The sequence below is a fragment of the Leucopleurus acutus genome, assembly GCF_964270905.1.
Source record: "Leucopleurus acutus genome assembly, chromosome: 7".
Classification (NCBI taxonomy): Eukaryota; Metazoa; Chordata; class Mammalia; order Artiodactyla; family Delphinidae; genus Leucopleurus; species Leucopleurus acutus.
In genome coordinates, this window is record NC_139150.1 from 7,687,474 (window position 1) to 7,705,350 (window position 17,877).

General features: G+C 55.0%; 1 protein-coding gene across 4 annotated transcripts; it reads left to right on the forward strand.

The window, feature by feature from the left end:
• The first annotated feature begins 376 nt into the window (after positions 1–376).
• Positions 377–17,635, forward strand: CIZ1 (CDKN1A interacting zinc finger protein 1). Of its 4 annotated transcripts, XM_082843074.1 has the most exons (18): positions 377–587; positions 1,147–1,270; positions 1,515–1,630; positions 3,396–3,467; positions 5,329–5,555; positions 7,917–8,010; positions 8,190–8,298; positions 8,799–9,135; positions 9,220–9,427; positions 9,688–9,809; positions 10,399–10,596; positions 11,357–11,481; positions 13,823–13,910; positions 14,360–14,473; positions 14,672–14,821; positions 16,539–16,608; positions 16,833–16,954; positions 17,325–17,633. In XM_082843074.1, exons 2-18 carry the CDS (start codon positions 1,152–1,154, stop codon positions 17,538–17,540), a joined length of 2,487 nt encoding a protein of 828 aa, XP_082699200.1. In that variant the 5' UTR covers positions 377–587; positions 1,147–1,151; the 3' UTR covers positions 17,541–17,633. The 4 variants fall into 4 exon arrangements, with proteins under 4 accessions (XP_082699200.1, XP_082699199.1, XP_082699197.1 ...); XM_082843073.1 differs by having other exon boundaries at positions 7,932–8,010; positions 8,799–9,427; positions 17,325–17,635; XM_082843071.1 differs by having other exon boundaries at positions 8,799–9,427; positions 17,325–17,634.
• The last annotated feature ends 242 nt before the right edge of the window (positions 17,636–17,877 follow it).

The window sequence follows — 17,877 nt, forward strand, 5'->3', positions numbered from 1 at the left end:
CAGTGGCGGCCGCGGCAAGGTCCGCTGGGGATGGTCCCCCTCAAAGTCGCCCGCGATGTCCCTGCCAGACGAGAGACCCCTCTGGGCGACAGACGGACCTGGGGCTCAGAGCCGCCCCTTACCGATGCGGAGGACGCGGGGCAGAGGGTCTGCGCTGCCCAGGGTCCCCTAGCAGCTCGGAACCACTCCCAGCGCCGCCCAGCAGCTGGGCGAGCAGGTGCCGCCCCTGCAGCGCGAAGGGTGCACGGGGCGGGATCTCACGGCGCGGCCGTGGGCACCCGGGCCTCCCGTCCTCCAGAGGGCGCTGCCCTGCCCTGGCCTGCAGACTGGCCTTCGGAGCGGACAGGCCGTGGCGGAGCAGCGGGGACCCCGGGAGCTGCGGGGACCGTTGGAGCCGCGATCCGGAGCTCGCGGCCCACCCCCCACGGTGGGGGCTGCGCGACTGAGGAGGGGGTTCGGGGAGGAGGCTGTGTGGTTCCCGAGGCCAAAGCCGCGCTGGGAGGCGAAGTGCGCGGGCCGAGCGCGGCTGGGGGGACGCCGGAAGCCTTAGGGGCCACTTGAATGGAGGCCGAGGGCTTCGTTGACAGGTGGGGACACCGGTTTTGACGTGTAGTGCTGGCTCTGTCTGTAGAGGAAGGGGTTCAGCGGAATGGGGGGGATTAGGGTGGAGGGAAGCCTTCCTCCTACTTTGTTCGTGGAAGAAAGGGAAAGGTGGGGGTGGGGCGGCGCTGATGTTATTGACAACATGTGCGCAAGGGACAGGGTGGGCGTATCAGAGGGGTGTGAGTGGACAGGGGCTGGCTTCGCTACGTGATTGGCGCAGAGAAAGGCTGAAGGGTGGGGTGGGAGGTGTATTTCTGTCGGACGCTCGTCCTGGAGCTGCGGAGCGGAGGGAGTCGGAGGGATGGAGGGTGCGGTTGGGCATTTGGAGGAGGGACTATTGGGAAGATATGGGGGAAATTGGCGGGAGGGTGGTTGAACTCTGCTGCTGGTGGAATTGGAGGTGTATGGAAAGGATGGGGCGCACGCGTGGCACGCTCTGGGCAGGACCGGGAGGGTAGCCGTGAAGCTCGGTCGGCAGCGTGTGAGGGCCGCGGGCTGGGGCTGGGCGACGGGGACCCGGCCTGACTCCTTCCCTTCCCGCAGCCGCCATGTTCAACCAGCAGCAGCAGCAGCAGCTCCAGCAGCTCCAGCAGCAGCAGTTGCTGCAGCTCCAGCAGCTGCTCCAGCAGTCCCCACCGCAGGCCCCACTGCCCATGGCCGTCAGCAGGTAAGCTCCCCACTGGAGGGGTGGGCGGCTCTAGACTTGCCCCTCTGACCCATGCCTTGGAGACCTCCTCCCAGCCCTTTCTCTCAGGAGCATCCCTGTCTGAGTCCTGGAGGTCATCAATTCCCACCCTAAGGGGATGCTCTGTCTGCAGGAGAGGGGGGCAGAGAATGGAGGTGAGGGGTCTCAGGGAAGAGGGAGGGTTTGACTCTCCCCAGAGCCCTCTGACACTGCTCTCAACACACAGGGGGCTCCCCCAGCAGCAGCCACAGCAGCAGCTCCTGAATCTCCAGGGCACCAACTCAGCCTCCCTCCTCAACGGCTCTGTGCTGCAGAGAGCTTTGCTTCTGCAGCAGTTGCAAGGTATGACTGCGGGCCCTGTCTCGCTCCATCTTAGCGGGAGATCCCCAGCAGCCCCACGGCACTGAATCTCATCAAATCCACACAGTAACCCTGAGAGGGAGCTGTGTCAGCGTCCTGGTTTACAGATGAGGACACTGAGGCTCCAGGAGGTGGAAGTCTCTAAGTTGCTCAACTGAATGCAGGTCTGTCTGATCACAGAGGTGTACCCTTGGCCATGGTGTTAGCTCTGTGGGTGCTACTCAGCACAGTTTGCTGACATTCAGATTAGATGATATGATGGATGGCAAGATCTATTTTGACCACCCTCCTTTCTTTGCATCCTATTTGACAGATGAGGATGCCGAGGATGTCAGAGAAGGGAAGTCATTTGCCCTGGGTCACATAGCATCAGCAGTGGCTGAGCTAGACAGAGGCCTGGGCCTCCTGACCCCCTGGATCTCTGAGTGGATGTCTCTAGCCCTCTGCGTTAAGCCTGTGTCCTTACCTGAGTTTCCCCATGTGGAGAGCAGTCTTTCATCTCTTCCTTACAAGAAGCTGCTCCCGATACCTTAGCCCCTGCAGGAGTAATCCAGGGGTCCAGAGACGTGGGACCAGCTCATCTTCAGACCCAGCCTCTCCCGCACGGTAGCTGTGGCTTGCTGGCTGGTTCCTCAGGGCTGGGCACTGTGCTGAGGCCCTGACAAACCCAATTCCTTGACTCTGCTGACAACCCTAAGGGGAGATACACTCATGATCCCATTTTACAGATGAAGAAACTGAGGCCCAGGTGTTGATTAGTGGTCTTACTACAGAGCTATGTTCTGAGACACCAGGCTATCCTGCCTCCTAGCAGGGTATGCAGTCAGGTCAGAAGATGTGATGGTCATCACTCTTCAGCCCTCCTGGGGTCACATGGGTGTGGATGGTCCTGAGAGCTGGCTTATAAATGATAGATGATGAGTAGAGAGATAAAACCACACACAGGGACCCACAATGTATATATATTTTTTCACTTTTTCTTACTCATTTTAAAAGTCATAGTCTTCAGGCTTCCCTGGTGGCGCAGTGGTTGAGAGCCCGCCTGCCGATGCAGGGGACGCGGGTTCGTGCTCCGGTCCGGGAAGATCCCACATGCCTCAGAGCGGCTGGGCCCGTGAGCCATGGCCGCTGAGTCTGCGAGTCCAGAGCCTGTGCTCCGCAACGGGAGAGGCCACAACAGTGAGAGGCCCGTGTATCGCAAAAAGAAACAAACAAAAAAAAAACAGAAACAAAATAAAAAGTCATACTCTTCAAAGAAGAGTGAAAGAAATATTTTAAAAAGAGTATAAGAAAACCCAAATTGTCATATGCAGATTCACTCCTAAAGAAAAAACCACCCTTTAAGGTGTTGGTGTATTTCCTCCCCTTTTTTTTCTAGGCATAAACCTGGGAACTTGTATATGATTGTGGTTATTGATATAAGTGAAAGGCTGTATCTTGTTTCTTTTTCACTGAATACAGTGGCATGATCATTTACCAAATGATTTGAAAGTCTCTGTAAAGATTGTTTTTGAACAGCTGTTTAATATTCTGCTGGAGGTGTGTGCCCTTGTGTCCCTAAACTTTCTCAGCTGTTTTCTTCTACTTCTTTTCTTTTCTTTTCTTTTTTTTTTGCTTTAAATAATGGAATGAATATCATGTTTCAGAATTTTCTCTTAGAATGGATTCCCAAAAGTAGAATGACTGGGTCAGGGGGGATGGGTATTTTATGGCTTTTGATAAGTATTGCCAAATTGCTTTCCCAAAGGACTGGACCAGTTTGCAATGCCACCAGCCACATATGACAGTGCCGGTCTCACCATGCCCACGGCAACATTGGGTATTATACTCTTGATATATATATATATGTATATATACATCTAATCTACTAATTTGCTTGGCAAAAGCTATATCATTAATGTTTTAGTTTACATTTCTTGGAGTGCTAGTGCGGTTGAATATTTTATATTTGTCTGTTAAACATTTGTAATTCCTTTTGTGACTTGTCCATGTGCTTTGTCTATTTTTCTTTTAGAGTGTGCCACCTTTTATCTTACTGTTTTTAAGAGCTCGTTAGCATTCTGTCTGCACATATGTGTATATGTATTTGTTTTAAGTTAATGTTAATTAAACCCTTAGTAAATACCAGGCACACTTGTATATCTCATTGAATCCTTATAGAACATTGTGAGTCAAGCACTCTTACTATCCCCATTTTACAGATGAGGGAACTGAGGCTAAGAAGGGGAAACTGATTTGCTCAAGGTCACAGGTCTTGTACTGTGGAGTCTGCATTTGAACCAGTTCTCCCAGCACATCTGACCCATGCACGCCCTTAACCCCTGTGCCTCCCATCCCAGCACTGGGTCAGGGATTTAAACTGTCCTTTATTGGGTCACACAATTCCCCGTGATGGATCTCTGAGTCAGATGAGGTACCTGCCCTTAAGGAGTTCGCAGGGTGGTTAGGTGGTGGGCAATGGGAAGCAGACAAGGAAATTGCGCAGGTGGTCCTAGAACAGGGAAGCTGGGGCCCCTGGGGATACAGAGAGGGTCTGGGAAGGCCTCCCAAAGGAGAATCACCTAAAGAGAGGAATGAAGGATGATTGGGATGTAGAACAGTCCAGACAGAAGAAACAGCATTTGCAAAGGCCCAGAGGCAGGCAGAGACCAGGCTTGTTTGAGGGATGCATGGGAGCATGTAGCTGGAATAATGTGGGCACGTGTGTGGGGAGAATTGCGAGAAAGGAGGTCAGGGAGGAGCGCAGGACTGGACCTTGCACGGTGAAGAATGGGCTTTGTTCCTGAGTATCAGGGAGCTACGGAAGGGTTTAGGCAGGGGGAAGGGCAAAGTCAGAATGTGGTTTTTGAAAGATCACTGTTTGCTGCTATCCAGTGCAAAAACTGTGGCTGAAATTCATACAGGGGTTGAAGTGGCTTTGGAGGAAGGGGGGTGGTAGGAGTGGAGATTTGAAGAGGGGTCAGGCTAGACTGAGGAGAGGAGTAGGAGTCAGTGTTAATAGAATCCGGTGTTGGCTTGGATGGGGGAGGGTGAAGAGAGGGAGGAGTCAGGAAGATGCCCTGAATCCTCTCTGGTAGCCAGCTGTGGACAGCAGTGCCACTCCCAGAGACCCTGGACAAGCCACTCCTTCGCTTTGTGTCTCTATTTTGTCATCAGTAGAGAGGATAATGCTTACTCTGATGGTGGCTGGGCGGGGTGAGTGAAGCCATGCATAGAAAGTGCTTAGCAAGTGGCTGCTTCCCAGGAAACTTGATGAAGGGTAGCTGCTATTGGTAGGAGAGTGTCGTCTTATTCCAGGGACCAGTCATCTTGCTGGTTCTCCCTTTGGGTCCTGTGCTGAATCTTTCACATACCTTAAGGTGTACACTAAAGCATGCCTGAGGGTGAGCGGAGTTGCTGGGGGTGCTTAAGCCACTGACCAGGGAGGCATTTGGGGTGGGAAAAGGCCCCCTTCCCTCCCCAGCTGGAGCAGAAAACGCTAGCCCTAAAGCCCCCTCTCCACCAGTGGTCCAGGTGGGACTGCGTCTTCAGCTCTCATCTCTCCCCTCTGGCTGCCCTTGGGTGGGGAGGGTCCCCTTGGAAGTTAACTGTGATGATGCTTTGGGGGACTGACCCCTGACCCTAGCCTCTACCACCCAACCACAGTTGTAATCCCTTTTCTCCCCTCTTTTCACACACAGGTAACCTCCGTGGCTACAACCTGGCAACCCCAAACCTGACAGCTCCCAGCCTCACACCCCCGCAGCTGGCCACCCCAAATCTACAGCAGTTCTTTCCCCAGGCCACTCGGCAGTCCCTGCTGGGCCCTCCTCCTGTTGGGGTCCCCATAAACCCCTCGCAACTCAACCTTTCAGGGCGGAACACCCAGAAACAGGCCCGGACCTCCTCTACAACCCCCAGTCGCAAGGTGAGTGGTATCTGGACTGGAGCAGGCGAGGATGGGAATGGGAGAGGGTGTATCTGGGGATCAGCCCAGCTCTGCCCTCTCTGGCTCACATTGGCCTTTGGGCAGGTCATACCCCTCTTTGTACATCAGTTTCCTCATCTGCAAAATGGGGAAGGGGGCAGGAGTTAGACTCGCTTAGTGTTTCCCAAACTTTAAATATTCCTGAACCCCGATGTGATTTTTGCTATATCCAAACACCACCAGTACTATTATTTATTCCCTTTTTAATTACTATTTATATTATTTACTAATATCTCTCTCTTTTTGAAAAAACTGATATGTAACTGACATATAACATTGTATTCATTTTAGGTGTATTCTACCAATTTTCTTTAAATCAGCTCTGCCCAGTGGAAATAAAGTGTGAGCCATACATGTAATTTAAAAATTTCTAGTAATCACAGTAACAAAGTAAAAAGAAACAGGTGAAATTAATTTTACTAGCATATTTTATTCAACTTAATATATTTAAAAAATGATTTCAACCTGTAATCAATATAAAAAATGAACACGGCATTTTACATTCCGTTTTTTTTTGTTTTTTGTAGTAAGTCTTTAAATTCCGGTGTATATTTTATGCTTACGTCTCAATTCGGCTTCCAACATTTCCAGGGCTCAAAAGCCAGGTACATGTGACTAGTAGCTACGGTCTGGGATAGCACAGCTTTAAATGAAGTAGCTGCTTCTCTGCTACATTTAGTTAAAAAGGAAACATTATATCACTGTCTGAAAGTTAAAAAAAAAAAAAAGCTAAATTAATTGCCATACATAGAAGTAAAAGAAAAGCAACTGGGGGTAAAACAATGTTCTAAAATCCTCAACTCTACCCCGTTGCCAGCCGAAGGTTCTCAGCCTCTACAGGCCTTTCCCTGACAAAAGCAGGAAGCCTCAGAGAGATTTTCAAAGGGAATAATATCCTCCCTGAGCCTGTCCTGTCCCTGAACGTCCTGGCAGCTTCTCACACACACCACACTCCTGAGAGCACCTGGCGGTGGAGGGCTGGAACACCCTCCTTTTCTGGCTGCTCCGGCGCCAGCCCACATCGGGAGGGGAGGCATTTCCCTCCAGAGGGGGGTCCAGGCGGCCTCTGACTTTACGGTCGGGCTTGTCCTAACACAGTCTGGCCTAGTGTTTACCTCCTTGCCCCCGTTTTACATATGGGAAAACCGAGGCAGTGGGGTGGAGGTTGCCCTGGACTGCACAGCTGTCACGACAGACCCAGAGTCCAGCCCTCCTGACTCACAGGCCAGTGCCCATGTCGTGCAGGGTGAGAGCTGGGGAGCTTCTGAAGGGTGTGGAGTCCTGATGTGGTGCCTGTTTGCACTCAGCCCTGGTTCCTCGGGCTTAGTAGGAGGGAGGGAAGCTGCATGTGGATTCCTGAGGCTTCCTGGGGTGCCCTGGAACCACGTGGAGCTGTGTGTTCATTTCACAGATGTCTGTTAAGTCCTGCGGAGGACTCACCGATGCAGGGAAGGCATCTGGAGATGCTCTCCTGGAGATCTTGGGCTGGGGAGGGGGTGGTGGTAGTGGTGAGACCTTAATGCAAATAATGCTCCAGCCAATGAATTATGACTGAAAAATGCCACAGAAAGGAAGCCTGGGGCCCCTGGGGGCCTGTACTATGGGTTAGGAAGGCTTCCTGCAAGAAGTGCCTTTGAGGCTCTGGGAGAAGGCCTGGGGCTTTGGGGAAACAGAGAGAAGGCCAGTGTGGACATAGGGAGGGGGAGGGGGAGCGTGGGGAGAGCTGAGGCTGCAGGGGTGGGCATGGGGTACGGGCCAGATTGTGCAGGGGGGTGGGGCGGGTGGGTAGTTTCAGGCTTGGGCTAAGGAAGGAGTCATCCAGGGCTACGGGAAATCACGGGAGGGTTGCAGCCTGCCAGAGATGAGAGACATGATCAGGTTTGAGAAGGGTCCCTCAGGAATTCCCTGGTGGTCCAGTGGTTAGGACTCTGCGCTTTCACTGCCGTGGCCTGGGTTCCATCCCTGGTCCGGGAGCTAAGATCCCGCAAGCCGAGCGGCATGACCAACAAAAAAAAAAAAAGAGAGAGAAGGATCCTTCTGGCTGCTTTGTGGAGAACAGGGTGGGGAATCAGGAGGCAGCACCGTGGACCACGTGAAGGCATTGCATCCCCCAAACCTGCATTTACTTAACCGGCAGGCAGCTAGATGGAACCCCCTGGACAGAATTCCTGGGGTGTTTAGGATCTTCTCTGGGGCCAGGCCCTGTCATCCTCTGGGGGACGTGTTGCAGCCGCTCTTGGGCAAGGGAGTATTTACTGGGGTGGGTGGCAGGTATCATAAACGGTTTCTGAAAGGAAGCAGGATTCTTCTTCTCAGACGATGCCTGTGGAGGACAAGTCGGACCCCCCAGAGGGGTCTGAGGAAGCTGCAGAGCCCCGAAGAGACACACCTGAAGGTGAGGGAGGGAGGTTGCTGGCCCTTCAGAGGGGACGCGGGTTAGGGCAGTGGGGTGCAGGGGTGGTCATGGAGGCAGGGATCTTGGAGGGTGGGGGGGGGGTGAGCCCAGGCCCCATCTCCTGGAGCTCGTACGTGCTATATCCAGCACGGCAGTCATTTACCTGCCCTCCATTCCAGACCAAGAGTCTCCCCACTACCCAGATGGCATCACTAAGGAGAAATGCACTGCAGCACCTGAGCCTGAGTCTTGTGTGGTGTCTGAGCCACCAGCTAAAAGGTCAAAGAGGTAACTGATGCTGAAAACCTGCCTGGGGCCCAGGTACCCTGTACCCTGATTCCTGCAAAGGCAGAGGGTAGGGGGTTGGTGGGGTGAGATCCTTCAAGGAAAGGGCCTTGGTTTCTGGCTTGGAGGAATGTCAAACCTAATTCTTCACCTTACCTGGGAAGGCCCTCAGCCAGACGGACTCTGGCATCTTCACTGTGATTGAATCACCTGGAGGCAGGTGAGGTGGCCAGCTTGGAGGGGTGAAGACGTGAGCCTGGAACCTCAGAGAGTGGGCAGAGGGTAGGCAGGCTTACAGGACCTCGGATACATATTAGCAAGCTGTGGGAGGTGGGAGCAAGTGATCCAATTTATTTAGGTGCAACTGGGACCCAGAGAGCCGAGGGGGCTCGTCCAAATCCCTAGCTTTGTATGTGGCATAGCTAGGACTGGAGCCTAGGTCATGGCCTTTCTTGGGAGCCCCTGGGGCCAATTGAATTTGATCTTCTTTTGATCCTTCCTAGCTCAGAGGAGCCCACAGAGAAGGGGACCCCAGGGCAGCCACAGGCAAAGGTCCAGCCACAGGCCCGGTTGATGGCACCAAAGCAGACACAGACAACCGAGCTGCTGCCTGAGCCACTGGAAGCTCGAGTGCTGCCACGATTTCAGCCACGAGTTCTGCAGATCCAAGCCCAGGTGCAGCCACAGACTCAGCCAGAGACTCAGCCACAGATGCTACCATTGAAGGCCCAGGTGCAGCCAAAGCTGCAGAAGCAGGCACAGACACAGACCTCTCCAGAGCACTTAGTACCGCAACAGGAGCATCTGCAGCTGCAGAAGGAGGCAGAGCCACAGAAACAGGTGCAGCCACAGGCACATTCACAGTCCCCAAGGCAGGTGCAGCCACTGCTGCAGAAGCAGGCACAGACGCAGACGTATCCACAGGTCCAGACAGAAGTGCAGCCGAGGGTCCAGCCGCTGGAGCTGCCACTGGAGCAACGTCCAGTGCAGTTGCCAGTGCAGCCACTGGAGCCAAACCAGAGACAGCCTCAGACTCAGCCACAGGTGTCGGTGCCGGCACTGGAGAAAGCCCCAGTTCCGGTTCACTCTGCAGTGCTGGAGACGCCGCCCGATACAGTGGAAGCTGGAGCAGGTAAGTGAGCAGTGGCTCCCAGCCGGCCTGGTGATGGGACAGCTCTGCCTGAACCCTTCAGTCCTACCCTGGCACTGTCCAACCCTGACTGGGTGCTGCCTGGGACTGAGGGTTGGGCCTGGATCTAGGGTTCGGGGCCGTCTGCACTGGAGGCTTCAAGGTCCTGGATGTGGGCAGAGAAGGTGGCTCTTGGGCCTGGGTCCCTCAGGGCCCAGGTGGGAGATGGACCCTGGGGAAGCAGAGCACATCTGTCATTTCAGGCCTGGAGGAGGCCTCACCGGAGCCAGTGGGCGCCCAGGTTGGCCTGGAGGAGAGCCAGGAAGAGTTGACCAGTGGCCTGGATGTGGGAGAATGTGAAGAAAGAGCAAGAGAGATGCTGGGGGTGGGTAGAGATGCTGATGAGGCCCACATGGTGCACCCCCTCAGCGCCCCCTCGGGTTTCCCCTCCTGTGAAATGTGACAGCAGCCCTCCACCTGGGTTCGTGGGCAGACCAGACTGGGTTTGACAGTGGTTCAGTGACAGTGGTTCAGCCTTCATATGCCTTTGCTCTGATGACCTGGAGGTACTTTTAGTGATAAGGGTCCCTTCCAGCCGGCTCACCCCGAAACTAGAGCCCCCAGAGCCCCCCACAGGTAACGTTGCTCCAGCGGAGGGAGCGCAGCTGGAAGCCTGTGCCTGGGGCTGGGGCCCAGCCCTGCCTCCTGGCCAAACCCCCTCCCTTCTTCATGCATCTCCATCTGTCATGTGGGGGGGTGGGGTGGGTAGACTTTTAGAGTGAGGCGGACCTGGGTTTGAATCCTAACTGTGGTGCTTCCTGGCTGAGCGAGCTTGGGCAGTCACCTGACCACTCAGAGCCTCAATTTCCCCACTTGTAAAGTGGGCTGTCAGGACGGCTCCTAGATGTTTAGCATGGGGCTGGCCCACTGTAAGCGCCCACCTGGTGGTAGCTCTGCTCCTGCTTCCGGTGTAGGTGTGGGGTGCCGGGGGCTCCCTGAAGGTCACCATCCTGCAGAGCAGTGACAGCCGGGCCTTTAGCACCGTACCCCTCACACCTGGGCCCTGGTCCGGAGACTCTACCTCTGCCACCCCTGCGGCGGCCAGCGTGCCCTCTAAGCAGGCCCTTCAGTTCTTCTGCTACATCTGCAAGGCCGGCTGCAGCAGCCAGCAGGTACCGCCCCCAGCGGGTGGGTGGGGAGGTCACGTGGGCGGGCGGAGGGTTTGGGGTCTGTATGTGATGCCTAGCCTGCCCTTCCCACAGCTGCCTCTGTGGCCACATGGGCCCTCAAGCCCCACCCCCAGCAGCTGTACATTTGCTCACAAAACATTTCCTGACCAGCCAAGGGGGCAGGATTTTAGAGTTGGGTGGACCTGGTTCAAATCAGCCCTGACTGGCCATGTGGGTTTCGGAAGGTGAATTCCACCCTTTGTGCCTCGGTTTCCGCATGTGTCAGAGGAGGAGACATTTAGAACCCGCCTCTAGAAAAAAAAAATAGAACCCACCTCACTGGCAAGTTCTGGGGATTCAGCGACTTGACACTGAAGTCATAAGCCCCAGGCCCGACCCAGAGCGAGTCCAGCATTAATAACAGCATCATACTGGTATGATTATTACTATCGCTCTTGTTACCTTCGTCCCTCTGTGCCTCCCCTGAGCAGAGTCATGGGGACCTGGAATTTGATCAGACTGCTCCTCGCCTTGGAGGCGCTCAGTCTCCAGGGGGAGCAGAGGCTCTGGCTGGCGTGTACTCACTCCGTGCCTCCGTTCACCATCCTCCTCTGGCCCACACAGGGTTGTAAGAGAAACGGCCTCCCAGCGGAGGTGGGGTGAGCATGAAGCCAAGGTTGGAGGCCTCTTCCCCGGGCCGCACTCTTGCCCACCGTTCTGGGGCTCACTCCTCAGGCCCCTTCCTCCCTCTTGCCTGCCGCAGGAGTTCCAGGACCACATGTCGGGGGCCCAGCACCAGCAGCGGCTCGGAGAGATCCAGCACATGAGCCAAGCCTGCCTCCTGTCCCTGCTGCCTGTGCCCCGGGATGTCCTGGAGCGAGAGGACCAGTGAGTGGGGGATCTCAGAGCCACTGTAGGGGGGGTAGGCGGCCTCGCAAGCCAGCCCCGGCAGAAAGGGACCCTGAATCTACCATCCACAAGGTCTGCTTTTGGGTTAAGCATTGCCCTCCCTGAGACACCTTGTCACACCACTAACTGTGTGGCCTTGGACCTCAGTTTTCCTTATCTGTAAAATGGCCTCATGAGGGGTGTAATGCAGGAACTCATGAGCTAGACAGTCTCTTAAGGTTACATCCAGGCAGGAACAGTGTGACCATGTATGTGGGAGGGAAGTGGGTTGTGGGACACCCTGCTCCCCTGGCATATATGCTGACCCCAACCACGGGGGCCTGAAGGTCAGGATCTGCTCATCTTGTGGCTTGAGGTTAGAGCTTCCCTGGGTCACCCCCTTTCTTTGTCGTGGGGACTTGGCCCATCAGAAATGTCAGCCCTCCCAGAGTCTGGGACTGGCTCTTGGGGTGCTCTGTGGGCAATCACTGAGGCCTGCAGGGGCTGGGAGGCATCATCAGTGAAAGAAGCAGGATGGTGCTGGCTCGGGACGCCCTGCGGGATATGGGCTGTGTCTCACAGGACAGCTGCCACTCAGCTCCAGACCTCCTGGTTTTCCAGAGGCATCCAGAAACCTAGATTTGTATGTGAATCTCCCAATTTCAAAATGTTAACAGCTAGTTCAGAATTAAAACAAGATGAAACAAGTCCTGTGGAGGCCAAATCAGACCCTTTCAGAGGCTAGATAGGCCTTGGGTCAATGGTCGGGGACTGTGCCATGAGCATTTATAGAGGGTCACAGCTTGAAGCTCCCTGCATGGGGTGAGGGGACAGGAAGGGCCCTCGGGTAGCTTCAGCTTGCATCTCCTGCGTGACGGGAAGCACTCTCTCCAAAGGCTTCTGTGTCTCTGTTAGGCAGTTCTCACTAAGAGAAGAGCTTCCCTGTGGCTTTGTAGGATGTTCTCCAGCCTTAAGGCTCCCTTTGCTTGCTGACCTAGGAGTTATACTTAGGCCAAATCATCATAAAGACAGGAGAAAGGTGACTCACAGAGTTGCTCCTTGCAGAGTTAATGCAATGGTGAAAAAATTTAGTTGGAAATGATCTTTTCAAAACTAGGGAATCAGTCAGATCAGTTTAAGTCTTACCCACTTGGTGGTAGAACTAATTCTAGGGAATTAGTTCTTGGTGGTAGAACTAATTCTAGGGAATTTCTGATAATGTGGAAACATATGTGTGATGCAGTGTCAAGTTAGAACAGGATCCAAAATAGCGTTTGCAGAATGAGTTTGATTATATTCAATATAAAAATAGATCTTGGGCTTCCCTGGTAGTGCAGTGGTTAAGAATCTGCCTGCCAATGCAAGGAACACAGGTTTGAGCCCTGGCCTGGGAAGATCCCACGTGCCACAGAGCAACTAAGCCCGTGCGCCACAACTACTGAGCCCACGTGCCACAGCTACTGAAGCCTGCGTGCCTAGAGCCCATGCTTCACAACAAGAGAAGCCACCGCAATGAGAAGCCGCGCACTGCAACGAAGAGCAGCCTCCGCTCGCCACAACTAGAGAAAGCCCACATGCAGCAACGAAGACCCAACACAGCCAAAAAAATTAAAGAAACAAACTAATTAATTAAAAAAAAAAGATCTTATGACGGAAGAAAACTGCAGGGCTGTAGCCCAAGCTATAAACAAGCTTCAGGTGGAGGGGATTCCGATTACACTGTCTTCTGATGACGTCTGCCCTTGAATCTGGACTTGGCCCTGTGCAGAATGTGGCAGTCCTTCCGATAGGCTGTGTGTCCTTCTGACACAGTCAGAAACTCTGGGCTGATCCCATGCCAGGCCCTGGGGATGCTGGGGTGGCGTCCTGGCTTCCCAGAGCTTGCAGTCCAGTGAGGGCAGAGAAGGGATCAGGTCCTCCCGATCCATGGTGGAAAATGCTGGAGCAGTGGCACTTTGGGGTCCCAGAGGGGGGCCTGGCTACCTGGGATTGGGACAGGTCCAGAAATGGGGGGAGGTGGAAGAACAGCTCTGGGAAAGGGAGGTTTTATCTAAACTGAAGGATAAGAGGAGATCTCCAGGGCAGATATCCTCAGTTCTGTCACCGTCCTGGTGGCCTCCTGGTATCCCAGATGCTTCTAAATCTCATTTCTCCCCCCCAAGTTTTCTCTCTTATTCCTATTTAAGTATTCTTCCAGATGAGCCTCAGGACCATTTTGTTAAGTTTCCAAAAAACGGTTCTGTTGGAATTGCATTCCGTTTATGGAGCGTCTGGAAGAGCTGCTGTCTTTCCAGCAAGAATGCGGTGTCACACTGTACTTGTTTTGATTGTCATCATTTAGAGAGCCTCCACCCAGGCGCTGGTGCAACACCTGCCAGCTCTACTACATGGGGGACCTGATCCAGCACCGGAGGACGCAGGACCACAAGGTATGAGGGCCCACCTGCTGCGAAGGCGCCCAAGCCCGGGGCTGGGGAGGAGGGAGCCCAGGTTGGGAGCAGAAAGCGAACGTCAGCCTTTGTCACTGCGTGGCCGTAACTCATGACGAGTCAGTCACGTTTCCTCTTTGGGCTTCAGTTTCCCCATCTGTCCAGTGTGGGCAAGGCACCATCTCACCCTGCATTCAGCCTCGGGGCTCATGGGGTCCTCGGGTGCCTGCCCTCTCTCCCTGTCTTCCGACAGTCCTGTCTCTGTCACCATCTGTCGTCCTTCCTTATAGCACAGGGACGGGAGGTGTTTGCCTGTGTTCTGTGCAGCACAGCCGGCTGATCACAGAAGTGGTGGGCCTGCAAGTGGGAGGCGAGGTCTCGCTGGGCCCTGCCTGGCTGCGCCTGGGGCTGCTGCCCGCCGCCCACTTGGCCTGCCTTCCTGTCCCCAGATCGCCAAGCAATCCCTGCGGCCTTTCTGCACTGTTTGCAACCGCTACTTCAAGACCCCCCGCAAGTTTGTGGAACATGTGAAGTCCCAGGGGCATAAGGACAAAGCCAAGGAGGTAACCCCAGCTCCCTCAGAGGACATGGGCCCAGGGAAGTAAAGACCTGGCCAAGGCCACACAGCAAGTTGAGGTGTATTCCAGTCCAAATTCATAGCAGGTCCGGGGGGACTGGAGTTCTCTGGGGTGTGGGGAGGATGGCGTGTCGCACCCTGGCTGCCCAGAGCTGACTTGAGCCTTCACCCACTCCCTGGGAAGCTGAAGATGCTCGAGAAGGAGATTGCCAGCCAAGATGAGGACCACTTCATCACGGTGGATGCCGTGGGCTGCTTTGAGGGCGACGAAGAAGAGGAGGAGGACGACGATGATGAAGAAGAGATCGAGGTTGAGGAGGAATTCTGCAAGCAGGTGCTTGGGGGGAGGTGGTGTGGAACGGAGGCTGGAGGCTGGACTCCCAGCCCAGGAGAGACCTCACCCCGCCTCCCAGGGGCCAGGAGGCACTGTGCTGGCATCTTTGGGCACTAAGGCCTGCCACGATTTAGTATCAATAGGAACTCTATTCAATATGACGATATGTAAATATACATTATGACACCTATAGGGTAGCAGGTGAAATGTGCAAGGTCTTCAAAGCCTGGCTGCTGTTTTTACTTGTGGAAGAGAAAGGGCATCCCAGGGCAAGAGAACAGCATCATAAAGGCATGGAGAGGGCTTCCCTGGTGGCGCAGTGGTTGAGAGTCCGCCTGCCGATGCAGGGGACACGGGTTCGTGCCCTGGTCCGGGAGGATCCCACATGCCGTGGAGTGGCTGGGCCCGTGAGCCACGGCCACTGAGCCTGCGCGTCCGGAGCCTGTGCTCCGCAGTGGGAGAGGCCACAACAGGGAGAGGCCTGTGTACCACAAAAAAAAAAAAAAAAAAAGGCATGGAGAGGGGAGCTATGTGGTGCATACAGGAAAAATCAGTGAAAGATGATGATGAGGATGATGGCGAGAGCAGTGAACATTTTTTGAGCACTTACTATATGCCACGCATGTACCAAGCACTTTCCTGGCAGAATCTCACCCACTTGGATGCCAGGAGGCGAGACTGCAGAGCCCGTGCTCAAAATACCCCAGCTCTGCTGCTTCCCATGAGCGAGGAGCTGGAGGAGCTTTGCAGTTTAACAAGTGTTTCCAGAGCATCTGTTCTGGGCCAGGCCCTGGTGCTGGATACCAGGGGTACTTGGGGTTGAAGTTCCGGCCCCTGTCCTCACAGAACTTGTCTGTTACAGTCCAGGGTGGTGAGGGGGCAGCCACAGGGGGCGGTGCATAATGGGGCTGTGGATGGAAGGTTGCGTGGGTGGCCTCCAGCCCTAAGCAGGTTGGGGGAGATGCCAGCTTTGCTACTCAGCAGTCAGCAGTGGCATGACCCTGGGCAAGCCCCTTGGCCTCTATAAGCCTGTTCCTCTGCTTAGAATAGTCCCAACTCAGACTGTAAGGAAGGGTCACAGCCCAGGGGGTGGTCGTTATTCTTAAAAGCCAGATTTGTTTGCAAGGCACTGCTAGGCATGGCCTTGTCTGGAAGGGGCTCATGTCCAGCCAGTGAGACAAGGGATCCTTGATCACTTGAAACCTACCCCCTAAGACTGTGGTTGCTGCAGCATTAGGGAGCTGGCGGGGGGCTCATGGCAGAGTGTAACCGGGCTGGGGGCTCACCAGGGCTCACTACCCTGCACCTCCATAAACCCACTGTATGACCCTGGGCAAGTGAGTTAATGTGCCTGGGACTCAGTCTCCTCTTATGTAAAATGGGCAAACCATAGAAAGTTGTTATGAGGATTCAGAGAAATGACACGTGTGATGTGTTGGGCATACCTGGCATGGATTATGGCCAGTGTAGGAGCAGGAGGGCTTCCTGGAGGAGGGGACTGATTGAGCTGAACCTGGAAAGTATAGATTGGGAAAGGCACTCGGGGGGCAGGATCAGCATGTGCAAAGGCTCAGAGCATGCCACCCACAACCTCCTGGAAATCAAGGCGGGGTTCCTTGATTGAAGAGCATGGGTGGGTTCCAGTCCCCGCCTGCGTTTAGGAGGAGGCTAGGGGAAGCCAGAACCAATGGAGGCCCACACCTGTGTGGGTTTCCAGGTGAGATCCAGAGATATATCCATAGAGGAATGGAAAGGCTCGGAGACCTACAGCCCCGACACGGCATATGGTAAGACCCCAGCCCTGACCCCACCTGCAGGAGCTGCGGCCCTCAGGTTGCCTCCAGGCAACCCCCCAGATCCCAGCCACAGCATCCTGGCCAGGCATCCTGTCCCCTCGTCCTCTTTTCTTTTCCCATCTGGAGGGTGGGGAGGGGTAGCAAATGGGCCCCTAGAGAAGGGGGGACACCTGGCTGGTGAGGCATGTGAGTGCACAGACCCTGCTGTCCCACAGGTGTGGACTTCCTGGTGCCCGTGATGGGCTACATCTGCCGCATCTGCCACAAATTCTATCACAGCAACTCAGGGGCGCAGCTCTCCCACTGCAAGTCCCTGGCCCACTTTGAGAACCTGCAGGTGAGTCAGGCCCCCTTCCCGGCTCTGCCCTGCCCAGGGAGTCAAGACTGTGTCCTAGCTGATGGGGACAGCCAGTGGCCACCTCCCTCCTGTGTTTGGCCTCAGCCCCTGGGTACAGCCCCCAGTGAGAGGCTCTGCCCACAAAGGGAATCAGAGCCACGTTGGGGCCAACGTCTCTCTGCAGTTGTTCTGGTGGGTGCTGAGGGCTGGGCTGTTAGCTCTAGAGCTCTGGCCCAGAGAGGCTGAGCACATCACACAGGGTCACACAGCATGTCTGACGCTGTCTCACCTGGGCTGGGGAAACAGCCTCTGGCCAGGAGCACACCAGGTGGGGAGGAAGCCTGGCCTCACCTGCACTCTCTGTGTCCAGAAATATAAGAAGGCCAAGAACCCCAGCCCCACCACCAGGCCCGTGAGCCGCCGGTGTGCAATCAACGCCCGGAACGCCCTGACTGCTCTGTTCACCTCCGGTGGCCGCACACCCACGCAGCCCAGCACCCAGGACACAGCCAAAACGCCCAGCAAGGTGACAGCCCAACCCGCTCAGCACCCACTACCCCGGCGCTCAAGCCGCCTCAAAACCTGATGGAGGGAGCGGCCCACAGCTGCCCCGTCTGGGTCTAGATCTGCTACGCTTTTTAGGAGTCTGTGTGGAGACTGTGACATGGTTGGTGTTTTTACTCAAAATCCAATAAAATAGTTTGGCTGTATAGTCCCCACCAGCACTTCCGTCTGGGTGGACAGGGAAAGGGGGCCCCCAGCTAGCTCTCAGTCAGCACCCAGCCCCTGCGGGTAGTGTGGTGGCAGAACTGGAAAGCTGAAGACAGGCTCCCTAACCAGGGACTCTGGGATTATGAGGTGTTTCACCTCCTGAGCCTCAGTTTCCCTCTTAATAATGTACCCAAGCTAGGAAAGTACTACCT

Bases quoted from the DNA above. Each gene is read 5' to 3' on its own strand.
- CIZ1 (XM_082843071.1), top strand. From the start codon at position 1,152: ATGTTCAACCAGCAGCAGCAGCAGCAGCTCCAGCAGCTCCAGCAGCAG. The intron at 3,468-5,328 runs GTATTATACTCT...TTTCACACACAG, and splicing joins CATGCCCACGGCAACATTGG to GTAACCTCCGTGGCTACAAC. The intron at 5,556-7,916 runs GTGAGTGGTATC...GAAAGGAAGCAG, and splicing joins CTACAACCCCCAGTCGCAAG to GATTCTTCTTCTCAGACGAT.